The sequence below is a fragment of the Macrobrachium nipponense genome, chromosome 1, assembly GCF_015104395.2.
Source record: "Macrobrachium nipponense isolate FS-2020 chromosome 1, ASM1510439v2, whole genome shotgun sequence".
Lineage (NCBI taxonomy): Eukaryota > Metazoa > Arthropoda > Malacostraca > Decapoda > Palaemonidae > Macrobrachium > Macrobrachium nipponense.
Genome location: NC_087200.1, coordinates 59,263,927 through 59,288,071, shown reverse-complemented (window position 1 = coordinate 59,288,071; position 24,145 = coordinate 59,263,927). Strand labels below are relative to the sequence as shown.

Below are 24,145 nucleotides of genomic sequence, written 5' to 3'. Positions count from 1 at the left end.
AGCCTTTGTTGAAGGCTAGACCCGTTGGGCGCACGCCCTCTCCAGAGGTTCAATCTCCTTTGCCCTTCCTTCGGGAGGAAGGAGAGCCCTTCGTAGTCCGGCGGGACTCAGTGGAGGGAAAGAAACCAGCCGTTCAGTTTGTCGTCGGTTTCCGACTACAAGGTGCTGGTTCGTCTTTTACGTTCTTCGTTTGGTGAGAAGTTCCAGCCTGCAGCTCCTAAGTCTCCACCCTCTCAGTTTTCGTCTTCGAAGTCGTGCAAGGTTTCGGAAGTGGTGGAGATGAAGACTTCCTTGTCCACTAAGAGAGCCTTCAAGAAGTTGCAGGATTGGATGGAACGTCGGAAGGATCAGGGCAAGTCGACTTTCGCCCTTCCTCCTTCAAGACTCAGTGGGAAGGCGCATTTGGTAAGGGGGGAGGGGGGGGGGGGGGGGGGGGGGGGGGGGGGGGGGGGGGGGGGGTGAGACCAAAGCTGAAGTAGGAGTTAAGATCCCGTCGTCTTCCCAAGGGGGACTTTGCTAGTCTGGTAGACGCCCAGAAGAGATCCCTTTTATCGTCCGCTAAGATTTCATGGACACCAACGTAGATTGACCATCACATGAAAGGTCTGTTGAAGACTCTGGAAGTCTTTAACTTCCTAGACTGGTGCCTAGGAGTCCTGGATCTTCAATCTAGGAGTCCTGATTCTTTGAGTCTGGGGGAGCTGTCCAATGTGTTGTCATGCATGGACAAGGCCGTCAGGGATGGTTCGGAAGAGTTAGTGTCTCATTTCGGCACTGCTTTCCTCAAGAAGAGAGCGCTTTTCTGCAATTTTACAGCTAGGTCTGTTTCTGCATCGCAGAAAGCAGAGCTTCTCTTTGCACCTCTTTCGAGCCATCTCTTCCCCCAGGCTATGGTAAGGGACCTGGCAGTGAGCCTACAAGAGAAGGCTACCCAGGACCTCTTGGCCCAGTCTTCAAGACGTCCCGCAGTCCCTACCACGTCGTCGTCTGGACGACCTCCTAGGAAGGTTAAACCCTTTCGTAGCGCTCCTCCCTCGAGAGCTGCTCCTCGAGGGAGAGGACTTGCAAGAGGAAGAGGTTCCTTCAAACCTAAATCCTCTAAGTGAGAAGAAAGTCCTTCAGTTGCCGGTCGGAGCCAGGCTAAAGTTCTTTGCGGGGGCGTGGAGAGAGAGATACAGATGCGTGGTCCCTCAAGATAGTGGAACAGGGGTACAAGATCCCCTTTGTGGACCCTCCTCCTCTTTCTACGACTCCCAGAGATCTTTCCCCGTCATATCAAGGGGAGAAACATCAGGTTCTTTTAGATCTTTTGGATCAAATGATCAAGAAAAGAGCGGTGGAGCAGGTCTTAGACCTGGGGTCACCAGGATATTACAACAGACTTTTCCTGGTACCAAAGCAGTCGTCGGGGTGGGGTGGCGTCCAGTCTTGGACGTAATCAGCCTGAATCTTTTCGTAGAAAAGAAAAAATTCAAGATGGAAACACCTCAGTCGGTTCTAGGAGCCTTAAGACCGGGCGACTGGGCATGGTTGTCCTTGGACCTACAGGACGCATACTTTCACGTGCCTATCCACCCTCTTTCAAGAAAGTTTCTGAGGTTTATGCTAAGGACAAAGTTTGGCAATTCCGAGCTCTTTGTTTCGGTTTAAGCAGGCTCCGATGGTATTTACCATGCTCATGAAAAACGTAGCGAGATGGTTACACTTCTGCAGGAATAAGAGTGTCCCTGTATCTCGACGATTGGCTGATCAGAGCATCGTCAGAAGAAAGGTGTCTGAAGGACCTTCACTTCACGTTGGCCTTGGCGAAGTCCCTGGGACTTCTGGTCAACCTCGAAAAGTCGCATCTGACCCCAACACAGTCCATCGTGTATCTGGGGATTCAGATGGATTCAGTGGCTTTTCGAGCGTTTCCGTCCCAGGAACGACAGCTGCAAGGCTTAGAGAGAGTTTCGGCCTTCCTGGGGAAGGAAGCTTGCTCGGCGAGGGAGTGGATGAGCTGCTGGGGACCATTTCCTCGCTGGAAAAGTTTGTTTCCCTGGGAAGACTACACCTCAGACCTCTCCAGTTTTTCTTAGCAGACGAATGGAGAGTCAGAGAGGATCTGAATGCGACCCTTTTCATCACCAGATCGGTGAAGAACCATCTAAGATGGTGGTTAGATCCTCGGAAGTTTCGAGAGGGGTTGTCCCTAAAGCTTCTGAGCCCAGACCTAGTGTTGTTTTCCGACGCCTCGGTGTCGGGATGGGGAGCAACACTGGGAGGGGAGGAAGTGTCAGGCACCTGGAGGGGGAACAGGTGTCCTGGCACATCAATGTAAAGGAACTAGCGGCGGTTTTTCTGGCGCTACAGTTCTTCCAACAAAAGGTTGCAGAGAAAGTAGTCCAAGTCAACTCGGACAACACCACAGCCCTTGCGTACCTAAAGAAGCAGGGAGGTACACACTCCCGTCCTCTTTTTTATTTAGCGAGGGAGATTCTGCTGTGGGCAGATGCGAGACGGAGGATAAGGATCCTGACGAGATTTATCGCAGGAGTCCAGAACGTCAGAGCAGACCTTCTCAGCCGACAAGATCAGATCCTGCCGACGGAATGGACGTTGCACCAGGACGTCTGTCGAGAGCTCTGGAGACTGTGGGGGTGTCCGTTAGTCGACCTATTTGCGACGTCGAGAACAAAGAGGTTGCCTCTTTATTGCTCCCCTGTGCTGGATCCGGGAGCAGTCGCTATAGACGCTCTGCTCTGGGACTGGACGAACCTGGACTTGTATGCCTTCCCGCCATTCAAGATCATGGGGGAAGTAGTAAGGAAGTTTGCGGCATCGGAGGGGACGAGGTTGACCCTGATCGCCCCGATGTGGCCTGCGAAGGAATGGTTCACGGAGGTAATGTCCTTCATCATAGACTTTCGAGGACGTTGCCCTGGAGGAAAGATCTACTCAGACAGCCCCACTTCGCAAGATATCACCCGAACCTCTCCGCTCTGGGTCTGACTGTGTTCAGACTATCGAAAAGTTGGCCAGAGCGAGAGGTTTTTCTAAAGCAGCTGCAAAGGCGATCGCCAATGCTAGGAGAACGTCCTCGAGAGCTGTTTACCAGTCGAAGTGGGCTTCCTTCAGGGCATGGTGTAGAAAGGAGGGAATTTCCTCTTCCACTACCTCTGTGAGCCAGATAGCCGATTTCCTGCTTTTTTTAAGAAATGTACAGAAGCTGGCTGTCCCGACCATCAAGGGATATAAGAGTATGCTGTCGGCAGTCTTCCGACACAGAGGACTAGACCTGTCTGATAACAGGGATCTTCACGATCTCCTGAGATCTTTTGAGACATCCAAGATACCTCAGGCGAGGCCTCCTTCTTGGAACTTGGATTTAGTCCTTAGACTGTTAATGTCGAGTCCTTTCGAACCTCTACATGAAGCGTCTCTTAGGAACTTGACGAAGAAGGCTCTTTTCCTAACTGCTCTGGCGACGGCGAAGAGAGTTAGCGAAATTCAGGCCATTTGTAAGCGAGTGGGCTTCAAAGGGGACAATGCTGTCTGCTCTTTGAGTCCCACTTTCTTAGCAAAGAATGAAAACCCGTCGAACCCTTGGCCAAGGAGCTTTGAAATCAAGGGTATGAAAAGCCTTGTGGGCCAAGAACCTGAGAGAGTCCTGTGCCCTGTCAGGGCTCTAAAGTTTTATGTCCACAAGACTAAAGAAGTACGAGGTCCCTCAGATAATCTCTGGTGTTCGGTTAAACGACCCGATATACCATTATCCAAGAACGCCTTGGCGTTCTTTCTGAGGGACGTCATTAAAGAGGCTCATTCGTCTTCCACACAGATCGATTTGAGCCTCTTGCGAGTGAAAGCTCACGAGGTCAGAGCTGTAGCAACCTCGCTTGCCTTCCAAAGGAACATGTCGATCAAGGACATCCTTGATGCCACCTTTGGAGGAGCAATTCAGTATTCGCCTCACACTACTTGAGAGATGTGAGAACGATATACGAGGACTGTGTTCTCTTGGGCCATACGTTTCTGCAGACACAGTCTTGGGGGCTGAAGGTAGCTCTCTCCCTATCCCTTAGTTAGGTTTAGGTTAGTTTTTAGTTGTTGTGTTTTTTGGTTGTGGTGAGGCTTTGGTGAAGACCTCCCATCTCTTAGCTTAGTGTTCAGGGGGTCTTGGATAGTTGGTCAGGTGGTGGTCAGTTGCTTCGTTGCCCTCATTTGTATGGCTCTATGCTCTTGTCACATTGAGGTCACGTCCCCGTTGACAGAGCATCCAGAGCGCACCAGCACTACAGGTCTCCACCTGGCTGGCAACTCTGATTAAGCACAAGCAGGCTGAAGTGACAGTAATCACAGAGTCTACTTTGCTAACAGGTGAGGAACCAAGGTGTATATCATCTACTTAATTTAAGTTTCCTACAAATCCTATTCTGTCTCTTCCCACCATCCGAAGGTGGGATTCAGCTATATATATATCTGCCAGGTAAGTTTCATGAACAAAATGTTATTGTTATAATTCAATTAAGTTTGTTCATACTTACCTGGCAGATATATATAATTAAGTGCCCACCCACCTCCCCTCAGGAGACAGTGGCACTGATAAAATATGAATAGAAAATGGGAATGGTTCCTGATATCCGCCTCCCAGCGGCGGGAATGGGTACTACCACCTGGCCGCCCACTGCGTGTGCCGCGAGTTTTGAAATTCTGTCGGACTTCGGAGAATACAGCTATATATATATCTGCCAGGTAAGTATGAACAAACTTAATTGTATTATAACAATAACATTTTTAAGAGATCCATTTTTGTGAAGATCTTTGCTCCATGGAGGGCCCCTTTCAAGTCCTGCATGTTTGGCGGGGGTAGTGATCGGGGATCGTTGCAAGGTTAAGTTTTCGGTAGTCTCTGCAGGGCCTCCAGGTGCCGTCAGGTTTCCGCACCATGTAGAGGCATGAGGCCCAAGGGCTTAATGCTTTCCGGCAAATACCCATTTGTTCCATTTCCGAGAACACCCTTTTTGCGTCCTGAAGGTAGCCCTGAGGGAGTCATCGGAACTTCGCGTGTGTCGGGGTCCCCGTGGTGGTGATGTGGTGGAATATTCCATGTTTGGTCGGTGCCCCAGCTACCTGATGAAGTTCCGGCTTGAAGACTTCAGGAACTCCTGCAGGAGGTTACTGTATTTGTGGAGGGCGATGGTGCAAATTTTGGGGGTGCCTGGGCCCACTGCGAGTGGTAGGGAACAGCATGTCCCCATGTCGAGGAGGCACTTGTGGCCCACGTCCACCAGGAGGCCGTTATGCTCCAGGAAGTCTGCCCCCAGTAGTGGAACCCTGATGTCTGCAATGGTGAAGGACTGGATGTAGTTGCGCCCCAAGATGGAGATTTCAAGGGACTTCGTGCCGTAGGAGTGGATGGAGGTCCCGTTGGTGACGACAAGGGCAGTTAGGCTGTCTGGGCCACGGTTGCGGTCTTCTCCTGACAGTGGGAATATTGAATGCATCACCCCGGTGTATACCAGCATCCTCTGGCCGGATATTGTGTCGTAGACGTAGAATCCTACGGTGTGTGGTTCTGACGAGGCCACAGCCACAGGTGAGTCTGGTTTTGTCCACCGTTGCCGTTTTTTGACTGCTGGTAGGTGCAGGGGCTTTCACATTTCTTTGAGTGCCTTCTGAAATTTCAGTGGTAGTAGCACCAGGAGTTTTCGCCCCGCTGCAGGTGGGAGGTCTTCTTTTGGGTCACGGTGCTGATCTCCTGCTTCGGGTTCTCTTCTTCTTCTTCCTTCTCTGCTGCTAGGCATACAGGAGATGGGGGAGCAGCGAGCTTCGCAGCCTTGGTCGACATGGTTAGTTTTTTGCTTTCTCCATGAGCTCGTTATCGGGGAGGGTATAGGTGTTGGTTATCTGCACTCGGACATCTGGGATGAGTTGCTGAAGGAATATTTCACAACCAAGGCAGATTTCCATTATCTTCCCGTAGGGACCTATGTCAGGCAGGCGGAAGAGACCCATCACTGTGTCCCAAGCATCCTCCGGGTCGGCGCCTCACATTGGGTTTGTGACGAGGTCAAGGGCGCAGGCAGCTCTTTCAGCGATGGGAGTGGTGTAGGCTCTCACAAGTTTTGTCTTGAGTTCGCCGAGTGTGACTGGTTTGGTCTGTGCGGTCAGCCAGGAGGTTATTCGTTTGTATACATCTCCTGGAAGGGCTGATATGACGAGGTCAGCCTGCAGCACCTCGTCCGAGAGTCCTGCGAGCCGGAATTGCCCCTCCAGTAGAACCAGGCAGTTGGGTCTTCTGTTGTAAAAGGGGGCAACCTGACAGCCTGAGCGGCGGCTGTGGGCGAGGCTGAGGAGGAGGTAGTGGAGGCCTGGATGGCTCGCGCAGAACTGTCTGCTTCCATTGTCCACTCTCACAGAAACAGTTGACATGAGTCGTAAATGGTGGGCCAAACTGTTTGAGGAACGCCTGAATACACCTGGAGAAGGTATGCTGTTTTTAGTCCGTTAGAGGTGCTGGCTTTCTGCGGCAGGAGCTTTCAGAGATCTCAACTGAGGGGCCGTGTGAGTCCGCTAAAGATCTCTGAAGGTGAGAGGCGGTAGTTAGTCACTTAATGGCTTAGCCAAAACTGCTTGGGTCACTGTCCAAACTGGGAGGTCACCAGTTGTGAGGGTGTGAACAAAGAGGCAGGCAGAAGTGTACTAACTTTATTACAGGTAAGGGAAATTCATATATACAACGTGTGGGCGGAAATGTGGTGTCCAACCTGCGAGAGCGTAAAAATGGGTCGGTGACAGCAGATTTCTGTTTCTTTGGAGGCATATGATTATGAATATAAATATACAAAATATGATGTTAAATGATATATAGTACATTGGTGGAAAGCCTGCTGAACGCTCTTTTGGATGGAAATAAGAACAACATGATTGTAGGAATATGTACAATGAATTTGTAGATAAAGCGTTGTCCTTACAGGGGTATCATCTTTCAGAAGTGTGAATGGGATCACATCTTCTGAAAGTACATTAACTGTATGTGCCTATATTATGTAACTTAGTAGATACTTTTCTCCGAGGTTAAGAAAGTATTGTTCCGATACGTATACAAACCCTCGGTCCTTTAACAATAGGAAGGTACTTAGCGGCAGCTGAACCGGTCGTAAGCTTCGAACAAGGGGGTTCGGTAGTTAACTACTTGTCAGGCAGTTGGCGGTTAATCCGACTGCGAGGAGAGGAGTCACTTTTGCTTTCAGCCGCGTTGGTGGATGGACGTGCTGCTCGCCTCTCTGCCCACTTCAGTCGTATGCTTGGTTTTTCTTCACTTCTCGAAGGCTGTTTCTCATTTACTATTACTCAGTGTGAATGTGCAAAGCCTGCGTAAGTACGTATCTGTTTTTTGTATATCATACTCAGTGATTTTTGTAAGTGATAATGGAATCCCGAGAGCCGGAGAGACCCCCTCGCCCCCCCATCAGCCGCAGATTGTGGCCGTAAAAGCGGGGCCTTTCGGTTCTCTGTAGAGTTGATCCTCATGAATTTTGCACTCAGTGTTGAGGGCGAGAATGCTATCGCACCGAGCCATATGATGTATGTGTATGGTCGGAGGAGCAGTGGGAGCGCTATGGGGGGAGGAAGAACCCGCGTAAGCTGGCCAAGGAGTCATCGGAGGGTTCTCCTGTTACTCCTTTGGTTACGGACACGTTTTCTTCTTTTCTCCCTCCATCGCAGCTCCCTCGTATGGCTCCTTCCCCTTGGGGGGGGTATCTGGCTCCTTCCTCTCTCTCGATCAGTCGAGCGTGGAGGATGGGGCTAGGTACCCCGATGTCCAGGCTTGCCCTGAGACTTCTAAGGGTCCATCCCACTCCGGTGGGATGATTGGGACTTACGCTGGTCCTCCTGTTCCTTCGGGAACGGAGCCCTTCTCTCCTCCCACAAGGAAGAAGAAGACGGGGACCGGAGGAGCGCAGGCTAACACCGGTACCTCCTCGCCTGGCGCCAGAGGTTCTGCCTCGGAGCCATGTACCGTCTCGGCCTCTCGCTCGCGAGAGGTACCGAGTCAGGTAACCATGTGGCCAAGACCCAGGCATCCAAGCCCACTCAACACCAGGATCCAGGCATGGAGCGGAAGACTGGTGGGAGTCGTCCAGGCGACTCCCTCCAAACCAGCGATCGCTCTTGCTGCGATCCGCCGGTACCCAGGGTTGACGCGACGGTCCCAGACTGGTCGCAGGCTGAGGCGAGGAAGTGGTCCCCTCAGTCGCCTGGACCAGCCAAGCAGCGAGAGGTGCCGTGAGGACAGGCCTCGCTCCCACCTCGACAGCGGATTCTGCCGCTCCCCTGACCGCCACTCCTACCGGGACCGGGCGGAGAGGTCGACCAGCAGCACCAGCTCTCCTGACTCTCGGGACCGTCGCCACTTTTCTCGCTCCAGCCGCTCTCCCCGTGAGAACCGCTCGACCAGCCCTGCAGCTCGATCGCCACCGCGGGTTGGCGATCACCTGCAGCCCCCCCAGCACACCGGTTCTGCCGGTGGGCGAGGGGGTTAGCGTCAGGTCTACCTCTCCTATCCCTTCAGCTTCCTCGGGCTACACCGGGAAGAGTGAGGCGACCAGGAGTGATTTTGAGGGGCGCGCTCCTCGTGATCCCGCCACGACGCCCTGCGAACCTGGCACGGTCCTAGGACCGACCAGATCGTACGCGCAGGAGGAGACCATGAGGGGGTCTGTTGCAGTTCCTCCTCTGGAAGGAGGAGGGTCTCGGGAGGCGTTCTCGCTGGAGGGGCTTGACGGCCCGTCTCCGCAGGATGCGATCACTCCTGAGATCCAGAGTTCGTTCGCAGAGGTTATTGCGCTGATCCGTCGGCACAACGACCTCGGGGAAGGATCGCCGCTCCCACCCTCCGAGCCTACATCGGGTTTGGAGTCGTTCTGGGGACCCAAAAAGGAACCCAGGACGACGGTGGGTCTGCTGCGACCAGCCTTGGCCGACAGTGTGCTTAGCCAAGTGGATGCTCTCGTCTCTGGACATGAGGGTTCGCTTCGGTCCGGCAGGTCGACCAAGCTCCTTCCCACACCTCTACTGCGACAGAGGCGCTTCTACGTGCCTTCGGAGGACCCTCTGCAGCCAAAACTGGTTAACCCGGAATTAGCTAGGCTAACTCCGGGGGTGTCTCTGCAGCAGCTCCTGTCGGAGAACCTCTGGTTCCCGCAGCAAGAGGCACTTGCCTTGGAATCTACTGCTATGGCAGCATTCCAAGCAGTCTCATGGCTAGACCTGTGGTCCCTCACAGTGTCTAAAGTCGTGGCCTCCCCGGGAAACATCACTCCTGAAGGGGACCTGGCTTTCGTGAGACTGTACCAGTCTGGAGGTAGGGCCATCTCCTACCTGGCCCACCAGACGGCTAACCTGTGGGCCAACCTGGTGCTGAGGCATAGGGACGCTGTCCTCACCCGAGTCACCAGGCCGGCTGGACGAGAGGCGCCTTGGGTCTTTGCAACAGACCGGTGCGGAGTTCTTTCTCTCTCTTCCCCAGAGAGATGGTGGACGCTGCGGTGGAACAACGGCGCACTGACAACAGTGACCGTTTAGTCCATCAGGCAGTCTCGAAGGTGGCTGGGCAACCTCGAACAACTGCGGCTAAGCCCAAGAGTTTAGCTAGCGCTTCCTCTGTGGCTAAGACGATTGCCTCGTCGAAGCCGAGAGGAAAGACTCTACCTTCGACTTCTTCGGTAAGGAGAGACCGTAACCAGCCCTCCTCCCAGGCCTCCCTCTCTTGAGGAGGAACTGGGAAGAAGTCGAAGAGAGGAGGGAAACGCTAGGGACGGCATTCCCCCTCACCTGCTGCCGGAAGGTGGGGGGGTGCCTGGCGAGTCATTGGGCAACATGGCAGCGCTACGGAGCAGAGACCCGGATAGTGAACGTCCTTTGGGAGGGATATTTACTACCCTTCGTGTCTCGGCCACCCCTCACCTCCAACCCGGTCCATCAGCAGACGTAGGTTCCTGGTTTGGCCAAGGACGTGGTGCTTCTGCAGGAAGTAGAAGCCATGCTAAGCAAATGTGCTGTGGAGATCGTATGGGATCAGTCACCGGGCTTCTACAGTCGACTTTTCCTGGTGGAAAAGTCCTTGGGGGGCTGGCGCCCGGTGATAGATCTCTCTCCCTTGAACCGATTCGCTCGCCAGACTCGGTTCACAATGGAGACGGCACGGTCAGTGCTCGATTCCATCAGGGAGAACGACTTCATGCTTTCTGTGGATCTGAAGGACGCGTATTTCTAGATACCCATCCATCAATCCTCCAGGAAGTACCTCCGCTTCATCCTTGACGGGACAGTGTACCAATTCAGGGCACTTTGTTTTGGTCTCTCAACCGCCCCACAGGTGTTCACACGAGTGTTCACGCTGGTGTCGGCCTGGGCCTACTCGGTAAGGATACGTCTTTTGAGGTATCTCGACGATTGGCTGGTCCTGGCGAGCTCCAGCTCCAGTTGCAACAGGACAGGGATCGACTCCTCGAATTCTGCCGCGATCTGGGGATCGTAGTGAATTACGAGAAGTCAGATATTGACCCCAAGCAGGATGAAGTACCTGGGCATGCTGATCGACAAGGTAGCAGGGGCGAGTCTTCCCCGCAGATTGGCGGATCAGCAGGTTCAGGGAGGCAGCAGTACAGTTCCTGTCCCTACAGGAGCAGCCAGCTCAGCAGTGGCAGGTCGTGATCGGTCACCTGTCGTCTCTCGAGAAGCTAGTCCCTCACGGGTGTCTTCACCTGCGGTCTCTTCAGTGGAGACTAAAGGAGTGTTGGTCACAGGCAAGAGACCCACCTTTCTTCCCCATGTCTCACGGAGGAGTTGAGGCAGGACCTAGCCTGGTGGCTGGACGACGGGAACCTTGTAAGAGGAGTGCCTCTTCGCACTCCGCCCCTGGAGATGCTGCTCTTCTCAGACACATCGACCAAGGGATGGGGCGCACACCTGGAGGAGTTGCTGGCTGCAGGTGTGTGGACCATCACGACAGGCACCTTCACATCAACGTCCTGGAGCTCGAGGGGGTGTTCCTCGCTCTCCAAGAGTTCCAAGATCGTCTGGTGGGACACTCAGTGGTGTTGATGAGCGACAACACCACGGTAGTGGCGTATGTCAACAAACGGGGGCCTAGTGTCCCGCCCGTTGCATCAGTTGACGTTGCATGTGCACGAGTGGGCCGTGGCACACTCAGTAGAGCTGTCAGGCAGCTACATTACAGGCAAGAGAAATGTGGTAGCCGACAAGCTCAGCCATCGGGATCAGGTGATAGGAACCGAGTGGTCCCTTCACCCAGACGTGGCCACGGAAAGGCTCTTCAACCTGTGGGGACGTCCAGTCGTAGACTTGTTTGCCACCCGGCACAACAGAAAACTCCAGGTTTTCTACTCGGTTGTGCTGGACCCATGGGCAGCCGCAGAGGACGCTCTTCAACACCCGTGGGACAATCTCTTCGTATATGCCTTTCCCCCATTCTGTCTTATTCGCAAGGTGATCGGCAAGGCGCTGATCACCCTGAATCTTTGGATGATCCTGGTGGCGCCCAAATGGCCACAAGCCGTTTAGTACCCGGACCTGCTGGCTCTGCTCGCCGAAGCACCGAGAGTGATTCCCTCCTGGCACAACCTCCTGTGCCAGCCACACGTAGAATGGTACCACTGGTCGGTCGAGTCCCTGTGTCTTCACGGCTGGGTGTTATCCACCATCTCTTGCGAGTGAGAGGCTTTTCGCGCAGCGCAGCAACAGAGATGTCTGGGTACCTCAGACAGTCCTCTGCAACTGTATACCAGGGAAAGTGCGCCGTCTTCTGTGGTTGGTGTCGTGGACGGGTTCTCTCTCCTCTCAGAGCCACTATTCATCAGGTAGCGGATTTCCTCGTGTTCCTTCGCCGAGAGAAGCTCCTCTCTGTCTCTGCAGTTAAAGGATACAGAGCTGCCTTAGCCCTAGTCCTTAAACTGCGAGAAGTGGATATCTCCTCCTCCTTAGAGATCTCCCTCCTAATGAAGAGCTTCAAGAGGTCTTGCCCACCTAGGGAACTCAGGCTCCCAAGGTGGGATGTGACTCTCGTCCTTAGGAGTTTGACTCAAACACCCTTTGAGCCACTCCGAGAGTCGTCAGCCAGGGATCTGACCCTCAAGACCCTATTCCTGCTGGCCCTGGCATCGGCGAAGAGAGTAGGGGAACTTCATGGTCTTTCCTTCGACGTCAAGCATTCCAGGGGATGGGGATCCGTGACGCTCGATTTCGTCCCAAACTTTGTAGCGAAGACTCAGAATCCTTCGGTCCCTGACGACCGTTTCGAGTCTCACGATCCCCTCCCATTCAAGACCTCACCGATAATGATGCTGCTTTGTCCTGTGAGGGCGCTGCGGCGCTACCTGAAGAGAACTCGACACCTCAGGCCTGAATGTCGATGCTACTCGTTAGCACCAGGGTTACCAAGAAAGAAGTTTCCAAGAACACTTTCTTCCTGGCTGCGTGAGGTGATCAGGAGGGCGTACGACACGGATGGTAGTGACGACACCCGTACCCTTCGACCAAGAGCTCACGAAGTCAGAGGTATTGGCCCAACCCTTGAGTAGGCTGTTTCTCTTTTACTATTACTCAGTGTGAATGTACAAAGCCTGGGGAAGTACGTATCAGTTTTCTGTATATCATACTCAGTGATTTTTGTAAGTGATAATGGAATCCCGAGAGCGGGAGAGACCCCCTCGCACCCCCATCATCCGCAGATTGTGCCCTGGTGTGGAGGGCTGTAAGAATGGGGCCTTTAGGTTCTCTGTAGAGGTTGATCCTCATGAATTTTGCACTTAGTGTTGAGGGCGAGAATGCTATCGCACCGAGCCATATGATGTATGTGTTGTATGGTCGGAGGAGCAGTGGGAGCGCTATGGGGGGAGGAAGAAGCCACGTAAGCCGGCTAAGGAGTCATCGAAGGGTTCTCCTGTTACTCCTTTGGTTACGGACACGTCTTCTTCTTTTCTCCCTCCATCGCAGCTCCCTCGTATGGCTCCTTCCCCTTGGGGGGGTATCTGGCTCCTCCTCTCTCGATCAGTCGAGCGTGGAGGATGGGGCTAGGTACCCCGATGACCAGTTGTATTCGGGATCGTCTGTTCGCTTGGGGTGGGATCTGTCCCTCCTCCCCGGGCAAGGAGAGACCCCCCCTCTTACTAACCCGACTCAAACTTGCTTGCCACGGAGGACGATCTCGGATGGGCCTGGTACTCGCTGGGGCTCCGTCCTGGATGGAAGACCTGATGGTGGTCCTGAGGAAGCTGACGAAGAAGAAGAAGAAGAAGAGGAGGAAGCTGTCGTCATCTTCATTGTCTTCTTCGTTGTCGTCTGCCACCGCTTCCCCTTCGTCTTCTAAGGCCCCACAGCCGAAGAAGAAGAAGGTTGCCTCCTCCCTCCCAATAAGGCTTGCCCTGAGACTTCTAAGGGTCTGTCCCACTCCGGTGGGACGATTGGGACTTCCGCTGGTCCTCCTGTTCCTTCGGGAACGGAGCCCTTCTCTCCTACCACAAGGAAGAAGAAGACGGGGACCGGAGGAGCACCGGCTAACACCGGTACCTCCTCGCCTGGCGCCAGAAGTTCTGCCTTGGAGCCATGTACCATCTCGGTACAATTAATAAGAAGTAGTATAGGAAAGTTGTCATATAATATTAATTCATTATTTTGGTGTATCACAGTCATCTGATTTGACTAGGTGGTTTTTATAGTGTGGGGTTTTGGGTTGCATCCTGCCTCCTTAGGTGTCCATTGCTCTTCCCACTTTGTGTGCTGTTTCTAGGAGCACACTCTTCTGTGTGAGTCTTGGAGCTACTTCGGCATCTAGTTTTTCCAGGTTCCTTTTCAGAGATTTTGGGATCATGCCTAGTGTTCGTATGATTATGGGTACAATTTCCACTGGCATATCCCATATCCTTATTTCTATTTTCACGTCCTGATACTTATAAGTCTTTTCTTTCTTTTTCTCTTCTACTCTATCGTTCCATGGTATTATGACATCAATGAGTGATACTTTCTTCTTGATTATTATTATTATTATTATTATTATTATTATTATTATTATTATTATTATTATTATTATTATTGGATTTTGGTAGAAGACCCTCTTTTAGGCAAATACTGTTAAAAAGGATGGCAGAATTAAGCGAGTTGATTTTATATATTGTTTTTTCTATTTTCCTTACAATTCCTTCTCAGGCTCAGCGATGTTTCTGAGTAACTGGCCAATATTCATATTGGGAATTTTCAAAAAATTGTAAATGCTGAAGGAATCTTTTATTTGAACAGGATATCAGGTCCAGGTCAAGCAGGGGTCGTCGTCAGTGCCGGTATTATTCCGTAAGCGTAGTTCAGTTCGGGCCAGGGTCGTCTTTGGTTTAAGGGCTGGTACTAGTGCTGGTATAGCTGGTATCACGTGACATTTCGAGAAAGTCGAAACGTCACGTGATACCAGCTATACCAGCACCAATACCAGCCCTTAAACCAAAGACGACCCTGGCTCGAACTGAGCTACGCTTACGGAATAATACAGGCACTGACGACGACCCCTGCTTGACCTGGACCTGATATCCTGTTCAAATAAAAGATTCCTTCAGCATTACAATTTTTTGAAAATTCCCAATATGAATATTGGCCAGTTACTAAGAAACATCGCTGAGCCTGAGAAGCGAATTGTAAGGAAAATAGAAAAAACAATATATAAAATCAACTGCTTAATTCTGCCATCCTTTTTAACAGTATTATTATTCCGGAAGGAGACCCTCTTGTAGGCATGTTTAGTTAAAAATGACTGCTGCTTCAGCACTATTAATCTTGTAAAGAGTCTTCTCTATCTTTCTGATGACGGCTTTCTCGTTGTTGCTTAGACTGGCGAGCAACGCACCAAAGGGCATGGTAAAATTCGGTTGAGTCATTTGATTTATTATTACTTATACAATTCTCTCTCTCTCTCTCTCTCTCTCTCTCTCTCTCTCTCTCTCTCTCTCTCTCTCTCTCTCTCTCTCTCCAACGCAACGTTTCCTCCTGATCCACAGTACATTATCAAGCGATAACTGCTGAAAGAGGAAACAAACACTGGACATGAGAATAATACCAGGGGTGACGTCACTCAGGTAGCCAATCAAGAGGCTCCTGGTGATACCCCCCACCTGAGAAGGTCTGCAAGACTCGTAAACGCCCGCCGTATGAGTCACCTTCCCAGGAACCAATGAAAACTCGACCTGCCGGAGAGGTGCTCTGACCGTACTCAAGAGCTCGCAACACCACGATATAAGGAGATGGACTCGCCACTGGAATTCAGTCCCTCAGCAGTTATCGCTTGATAATGTCCTGTGGATCAGGAGGAAACGTTGTGTTGGAAAGAGAGAGAGAGAGAGAGAGAGAATTGTATAAGTAATAATAAATCAAATGACTCAACCAAATTTTACCATGCCCTTTGGTGCGTTGCTCACCAGTCTAAGCAACAACAAGAGAGCCGTCATCAAAAAGATAGAGAAGACTCTTTACAAGATTAATAGTGCTGAAGCAGCAGTCATATTATTATTATTATTATTATTTTATTTTTTTTGCTCTATCACAGTCCTCCAATTCGACTGGGTGGTATTTATAGTGTGGGGTTCCGGGTTGCATCCTGCCTCCTTAGGAGTCCATCACTTTTCTTACTATGTGTGCCGTTTCTAGGATCACACTCTTCTGCATGAGTCCTGGAGCTACTTCAGCCTCTAGTTTTTCTAGATTCCTTTTCAGGGATCTTGGGATCGTGCCTAGTGCTCCTATGATTATGGGTACGATTTCCACTGGCATATCCCATATCCTTCTTATTTCTATTTTCAGATCTTGATACTTATCCATTTTTTCCCTCTCTTTCTCTTCTACTCTGGTGTCCCATGGTATTGCGACATCAATGAGTGATACTTTCTTCTTGACTTTGTCAATCAACGTCACGTCTGGTCTGTTTGCACGTATCACCCTATCCGTTCTGATACCATAGTCCCAGAGGATCTTTGCCTGATCATTTTCTATCACTCCTTCAGGTTGGTGCTCGTACCACTTATTACTGCAAGGTAGCTGATGTTTCTTGCACAGGCTCCAGTGGAGGGCTTTTGCCACTGAATCATGCCTCTTTTTGTACTGGTTCTGTGCAAGTGCCGGGCATTCACTTGCTATGTGGTTTATGGTTTCATTTTTCGTATTGCACTTCCTACATATGGGAGAGATGTTATTTCCGTCTATCGTTCTTTGAACATATCTGGTTCTTAGGGCCTGATCTTGTGCCGCTGTTATCATTCCTTCAGTTTCCTTCTTTAGCTCTCCCCTCTGTAGCCATTGCCAATTGTCATCGCTGGCTAGTTCTTTAGTCTGTCTCATGTATGTTCTGTCTGTCTTTCTCCTGTCTCTGTATATTTCTGGGTCTTCGTCTACTTTTATTAGTCCTTCTTCCCATGCACTCTTTAGCCACTCGTCTTCACTGGTTTTCAGATATTGACCCAGTGCTCTGTTCTCGATGTTGACGCAGTCCTCTATACTTAGTAGTCCTCTCCCTCCTTCCTTTCGTGTTATGTATAGTCTGTCCGTATTTGCTCTTGGGTGTAGGCTGCTTTGTATTGTCATATGTTTCCTGGTTTTCTGATCTATGCTGCGGAGTTCTGCCTTCGTCCATTCCACTATTCCTGCGCTGTATCTGATTACTGGCACTGCCCATGTGTTTATGGCTTTCATCATATTTCCGGCGTTGAGTTTTGACTTGAGTATCGCCTTGAGTCTCTGCATATATTCTTTCCTGATCGTGTCCTTCATCTCTTGGTGTTTTATATCCCCTCCTTCCATTATTCCCAGGTATTTGTATCCTGTCTCATCTATGTGTTTGATGTTGCTCCCATCTGGTAGCTTTATCCCTTCAGTTCTCGTTACTTTGCCTTTTTGTATGTTGACTAAGGCGCATTTTTCTATTCCAAACTCCATCCTGATGTCCCCAGATACAATCCTTACAGTCTGGATTAGGGTATCTATTTCCTTGATGCTCTTACCATACAGCTTGATGTCGTCCATGAACATCAGATGGTTGATTCTGCTGCCTCTTTTCTTGAGTTGGTACCCGGCATCCTTCTTCTGTAGTACTTTTGTCATGGGAATCATGGCTACTACGAAGAATAGTGGGGACAGTGAGTCGCCCTGGAAGATCCCTCTCCTGATTTTAACCTCTGCTAGTCTTATTCCAGAGCTTGTAAGTATTGTATTCCAGTTGCGCATTGTATTTTTGAGGAAGCTGATGGTGTTTGCCCCATATATTTTCAGGCATTCTATTAGCCATGTGTGTGGTATCATGTCGAAGGCTTTTTTATAGTCTATCCATGCCATGCTTAGGTTGGTTTTCCTTCTCCTACTGTTCTTCATTATTATTATTATTATTATTATTAAATATGCAATCCTAATTTGGAACAGCAGAATGCTACTAGTAAGGAAAATGGGACAGCTACGTAAAAGAAAGTGAGCTGTAAAAAATAAGCTATAAGAAAGAAATAAAAGATAAACAAAGAAGAAATGCATTAAGTTTGGACTTCTAAAGCTCAAGTAATTCAACTACACCATTAGGAAAATTACAAATCAGTCACAGTAGGTATAATACTTCTAGAAGCCTGTGTGATATTGAACCTAATGAAAGAAAGGTCAAGAATGTTAAAATCAGCTCCTTGTTTTGTAATAAATTGTGAATGCTACAGTCTGGGAGGATTTAGATGAAAATTATGATCAGAATTCTTTAAAAGAATTTTATTTAATGAGCACTTTGAACTAATTGTTTAATTCTTAAGAACAGGGATAAGTTGTTGAATAAAAGCAAAGTTTTTCTTAACAGTTTAAGATGTGAACCAACTGTCAAAGACTGAACAGGGGAACAATATTCAAAGAATGGAAGAATGATGTAATAAACACACTTTCTCAGGATAAACAGTGAGCTAATTTAAGCTCAATCTCTGTTAAGAGATTCGACTACCACAGGTCTGTAATCAGCATATGGTATTGACAGAGAGTATCGTTTCGTCTGCATAAGCGACAAGCTTAGTACATATTATATTTCCTAGAATTTGATAGAAAAAGAAGATTTAGCTCAACAGATCTGAGCACATGTTAAAAGGACAAACTAGCAGGGGGACCCTTTCCAAAAGAACTCCTTTACCAATCTAATTGCCACTGGTAATGAGTCAATCTGAATTCTGGAATTATATTAAATATTTTGTAAAGTACTTGTTTGTATCAATGAAGCATAGTATTTTATATATATAGTATATATATTTTGAAGTCATTAAATTGAGCTGATTCTTATATTGTTTTCCTTCTTTTTGTGGATGACAGCATTGGCTCCTGAAAAAGGTATTCAAGTGTTTCTGTATTTAGTTAATTTGCACTGACTCATATTTAGCATGGATGACTTACAATTACAGCAGGCTATTACAGAGCATGACCAAGCTGTGTTTTGTTTGATAATTGTTTAAGGTTTTTCTTTTTCTCAAGCCAGAATGGCCCAAAGTGTACTTGTTGTTTTCTAACAACAAAGACTAGGCCAAAGTGCGCAAGATCTTTTATATTGCTTTATTGCTTTAGAATTCATAAATAAAACCCTGTGATAAGTAAAATATCTTTGATTTGTTTTAATTTTGTTTTGTCTGTCTCATCTTAGTAACTATAGTTGAATGTGTGCATGCCATTTTGTAAGACTAGTTTCTTATCATACTGCACAGCCAGATACGTAGTAGTTTTTTACTAGAAAATATGGATGATGTAACAATATCCTGCTCACACTGAAACTGTATTGTTTGGTATTTAAAGAGTGAGAAAATGCAGAGGATTTAAATGTGAATATGTAGCAGAGTTTTTTTTATCTAAATAAATTTTGCAGATGAACCCTTTTTTTTAATATATAGAAGGTGAGAACTAGTTAGGTAAAGTATACAGAACAGTGATACTGATTAAGGAGTTATTAATAGAAACTTAAAATCAGCATCAACAGACAGACCATGAACAACAGACAATCCTTTCTCAATGAAAAGCTGATGATGATGTCTCAATGTGTGTCTCCTTGCACAGCTATTTGAGAAGTATGTACTGGAATCAGGGGAAATAATGTTGGTGGCTGGAAAGATGGCAACATTGCAACTACATCCACATACCAACAGAAGCCAGCTACTTTGGAGTGTTCGAAGCTAATGCAACTCAAGAAGTATTTTTTGCCATTCTAGGATGACCATAGAAAATCATGTATGCATTACTGTGACATCTTTGTCACTTGTTGATTCTTGAAAGTTCTATTCTTATTAACAAATTCATTTATAACTTTACTAGTTGCCAGAACCACATTCTCCATCAATAGGAAATCAAGGGTTGTGTCTCTTTGCTTATTGAAATTGTACCACAAGTTATTCTACACTGCTTTGTCTGGGTAGTTTTGGTACTTTTGCAATGTTGGCATCTTTGGCAATCCAGAATGAAAATGAAGTTAGTCAGTGTACCAACATCAGGTTGGTGACAGTTACACAAATTCAGTGATTGTCTCATTTGCATCTAGGCCCACAGTATAGTGCATATAAGGGCTACCCACTAAATATACTACTGAAATTGGGGTTGTATTCTTTTAGTGGACTTTGTTGTTTTCTCAGCTCATTTTCCATGTGTTGAATTATGAAATGAAGAATAAAGCATGTTCCTCTGTTAGTAACTCTTTGTCAGCTCTGGAGTTTTGTGGTTGATTAACCCAGATTGGCAGCATTGGATTATTGTTGATGTATTCTTCTTTTGTGGGGCAGCCACTTCTCAGTTTCAAGGCTCCACTCCTCTCCATTCAAACTTTTACTGCAGTTGTGGTAATGATTACAAGGGAGCTTCTAGAGTCATTTGGGACTATTTTGGAAGCTGTTTCTAAGAATCTTATGTAATCCTTATGTGGAGTGCTCTGTGATTTTTGAAATGGCACCCAAGGCCTCAGATAGAAGCATTAGTGGGCTTGAATATGTCACTCCCTAATGTCACCTGGCCTTTATATTCCTCCCCCAATGTCTTGGTCCCTTTGAGGAGTCTGTTGTGATGGAATTTGTAGAATGAGCCTGTCGACAAAACCATACTGCATTTGCCTCCCAGGCTGAGTAAGTTGGAGCCCAGAAAACAACATTCCTAAGAGTTCCACTCGCCCAAACCCAAGAAACCCTCAGAATGACTGGAGTCATACAAATCTCTAGTTGTCCTAGAGGTTATTATAAGCAATAAAAAAGAACCAGGAGGTTTTCCCAACAACCAGACTTCTCAGAGAAGTATGTGCAAAAGGCTCTGAAAGGGAGCCATAGAGAAGGATGGCTTTATTTGTCACCAGGCACATGTTTTCAGTGTCCCCAAAAAGGACTCCTCGAGACTGAGGGTGGTCTTCAGCCTATCTTGGATAAACAAGACTGTATGCTGAAAGTGTGGATGACATCCATTACCCAAAATGCCAACAAGCATTTTGTAAGGCTGGAATTCCTAGGATACACTTCATGGCCAGTTTCTTCTGCCCAGCCAGACTCATGCCAGAATCAAGAAAGATATAAAAGGAACACTGGCCTAATCCAGGGTCTTCTGATGGTAGTTGTAATGGATGCTATGCCTGTTAGGTCTTTGGTTGATCCAGCTCTCAAACTGTGACTCAAGGACATCAGCAGTCTGGCTGTTCATGCCTGGGAAAGGCTTTGCTGTCAGCTTGACCTACGAAAGCTGTGGTTGGGAAGATGCCGTCTGTGGACCTGGAGTGGTACTCTAGCCAAACATATCAATCTGACTCTCCAGCCTTGCTGGTACTTATATACAAAGAGGCTTGTGTGACAGGTGGGAAGGGCATTGGAAGGATCACCAGGTAGTTGGAAGATGGTCATCAGTTTTAAAGAAGTGTCAGATAATTTTCCTGGAACTGATGGCCAGCTTCATGTTTCTCACATATTTGAAGAGGGGCCTGTGTCCTGTTGGTCCTGGATAACACAACAGCCTCGCTTCTCAGTGCAGTCGTGGTGTCCATTCTATGAATGAGTCAAGAAAGGAAGTGGCACTTGTCAGAAGTCCACCTGGCTGGGTTGCTCAACATAACAACAATCTCCCTGTCAAGGCAGACTGCAGCTTCAACTGAGTGGATGTCAGGCAAACCCTCCTCCTAAGTGATTGCCAACCTGCTTCTACATCTAGATAAGGACCTGCTTGCTACACAGGAATGCTATCATCTTTCAATGTAGCTTTCTTCAAACCTGAACAATCAGGCAATAGCAAGAGCAGCATTGCTGTAGAACTGAAACAATTGAACAAACTGCTAACTTTTAATGGAAACGGCTACCTTGGGCCCCCAGAGTGGGCCAACAGTCATCATTTCATTCTTTTACAAGAACAGGGCAGGAAATCAGTTCAATTGCCATCCTTTGTTCTATCTTAGGTGATTGGAGGGAAAGTTGCAACCTCCTCTTTGAGCCACTACTTTCATGTATTCATTTTTAAAATTGTGTGTCATGAAGATTCTTCATTGAACATTGATAGAGAACTGGTGCAGATACTAGTTCTCATCTATTTAACAATATCAGTCTGTATGGCAAGTATGGTTGGATCTCCTTCACACAGAGAGTTTGGTTGAAATTATGACCAAAACCATTCTGAATTTTCTGTGCCATCTGTTCAAGAACAAATGCCTTGCCATCACCACAGTTATGATGAACAAGTTTGTGCTGTCATAGCCCTTGCTCTATAGGTTTGGATACATACCACTACTGAAATCTTAAGCTTTCTCTTCTGGTCTTTTGTACTAAAAAAAATAACATAGCCTTCAATGGCTGCTGTTACCTGGCCCATTAATAATACATGATTCCTTTTGTCTTCGAAATGATCATTCCCAGTGCCACTGTGACCTACTTGCATCAAAACACAGCCTTCTTGACCACCTTGTAATTATAAGTCTGGATCAGCAAATTCTGCTCTCTTAGACAATGCTGCATTACCAACTCGGCTAGTTGTCACTTGCTGTTGTCCACTGACCTGTCATGCCAGGCCAAGATTGAGTACCCATCAGAGGCAAAATGGGCAAATCTGTTCTTCTTTGAGAACTTATTATTACAGATGAAACATTTATGTTGGTCTGTTTACTCTTCTCTTGACACACTACCAGTAACAGGCCACTCTTATTGCATGGGCTGAGAATCATCTAAATGTCCTTGATTAAAAAGGCTGACTCCCACTCCTTTCCTAAGTTGCATGACATCCAGAAGTTAGGCACATCTTCAGTGTTCTTTGGGAACATCTCCTTTGAGGAAGTTTCCAAGTAAACAGGATGGTCATCAAAGACAGTGTTCCTCAAATATTATCATCATGAGATTGAAGAGGTTCAGTTGCATTGTGTGTCAGTAGGTGTTATTGTAAGCCCCAGCTCCATAGGTCCCCAGGCAGAAAGCAGTGGCACATCCTTCTGATGTCGTGGTACTTCTTAGTTATTGCATTCTTTCATAGCATGTTTAGCTAAGTCACTTTATTATTGTAAGGTAACATACCTAAGTTTTTTGTATCCCTCTACATTTGTTGATAATTCCTCACAGAAACCTCCCAATAAAAGAGGAAAGATGATCCCTCACACGGCTCTGTTGCCATGTTACTTCTTGAGAATTGCTGTGACACAACAGTTATCTTCCATTGCATATATTATGTATAGAGACGGATGTTCAGAGATATTTAGCACTTAATGCATATACAGTGGGCCCCCATATGCACGTTCTCTGGATTCACAGACTCGCGGATTCGCAAATTTCTCTCTGGACCATATCTACCCATTACTCGTGGGAAATTCTCTATTTCGCGGTATTTTTCTATAAGAAATATCCAGAAATTCCTGTGTTTTTAATTAATTTTATCATAAAATGCACTTTTTGTGATAAAACTATTATAAAAACCAGGTATATAAAAATTTGTAGGGGACTCTATGAGTTTTACCCACCAAAATAGGCCGTTTTCAGTGTTTTTATAGGAGTTCCAACTATTCGCGGAATCTAAGCATTTGCGGGGGGATGGTCTGGTACACATCCCCCACAAATATGATGGTACACTGTACTGTATTGCTGTCCTATGAAAATGAGCGGAAAAGTGAGTATGTCGGAACATTTTTTGTAGTTGTCATCATTGGCTCTCATGGAGACAGCGGGATTTTGTGATATGTGACACATCACTTTGAATGGCGTGATGTTGAAGACTGCTGTCTCAGCCCGCGACGAAGGTCATAAAGGTGGCACGTGTTTGTACATGAGTGGAAGTTGGTACACTTCCGATCTAGTTTTAGTCAGATCCCATGGGCATTTGCCCCCTTATAACACATACTCACAGTTACTTTATTGTCATAAGGTGAACAGACCTATAGGTTCTTTATCCCTCTTTATTCACTGTAATTCTTCACAGTAACCCTGAATTGAATATGGGAGGCAAACCCTCATATGACTTTTCCTGTGGACCAATTTTATCATGGCAGTTGGGAGTCTTTCCTCAGGAACTAGGCCATTTCATTACCTCTTGACAAAGTGACCTTGCTGTGAGCCATCAAACCCACCTGCCTTCCCTTTAGGAAGGACATAGGTATGGTGGATGCTCCTTTCACAGACTTGGAGAGTAATTACATTGTAAGTTCAGCCTGCCAGGTACTTTGTGGCTACACATGCAGTAAAGTGGGTGAACCAATATCATTTAGGTAGCTGCTATTGCAGGATAAGGAGTCTTCCCACCTTGAATCCATTTAATTCCATCATTGTACAGAGAATTGCTCTATTCCATCCTAAGACTGGCCATGAAAGAAATCAGTCTGCCTTATGGAACCAAGTAGAATTATAAGGATAACTCTTTTAAGGACTCACAACAGCTATTGAAAAGTTTTTCGGTTGTCAGTGCCTATAAATGAGAGAAGATGTGAATTTAAATCCAGGAGTTCACAAAATTTATTTGTATTATCAGGAATGGGGTAAATGTATTTTCATGTCACCAAATATATTACAATACCTATAATTCAAACTGTGCTACATTTATTTTTGAAAACTCGGAAAATTACAATAATCATTATTATGCTAATTTATTTTGTGGGGTCTCAGAAAACAATTGACAATAT

At 47.6% G+C, this 24,145-nt stretch overlaps 1 protein-coding gene across 8 annotated transcripts in view; it reads left to right on the top strand.

Moving 5' to 3' along the window:
• The window catches only part of LOC135219333 (zinc finger protein DPF3-like), a 345,538-nt gene that overhangs the window by 66,469 nt on the left and 254,924 nt on the right, over window positions 1–24,145 (top strand). For 6 of the 8 annotated variants that reach the window (XM_064256007.1, XM_064256003.1, XM_064256006.1 and 3 more), the window contains exon 4: window positions 18,364–18,381. The exons of the other annotated variants lie outside the window; for them this stretch is intronic. In XM_064256007.1, coding sequence (XP_064112077.1) covers window positions 18,364–18,381 — 18 coding nt within the window. The remainder of the gene's footprint in view (window positions 1–18,363; window positions 18,382–24,145) is intronic. 8 annotated transcript variants of the gene reach the window in all.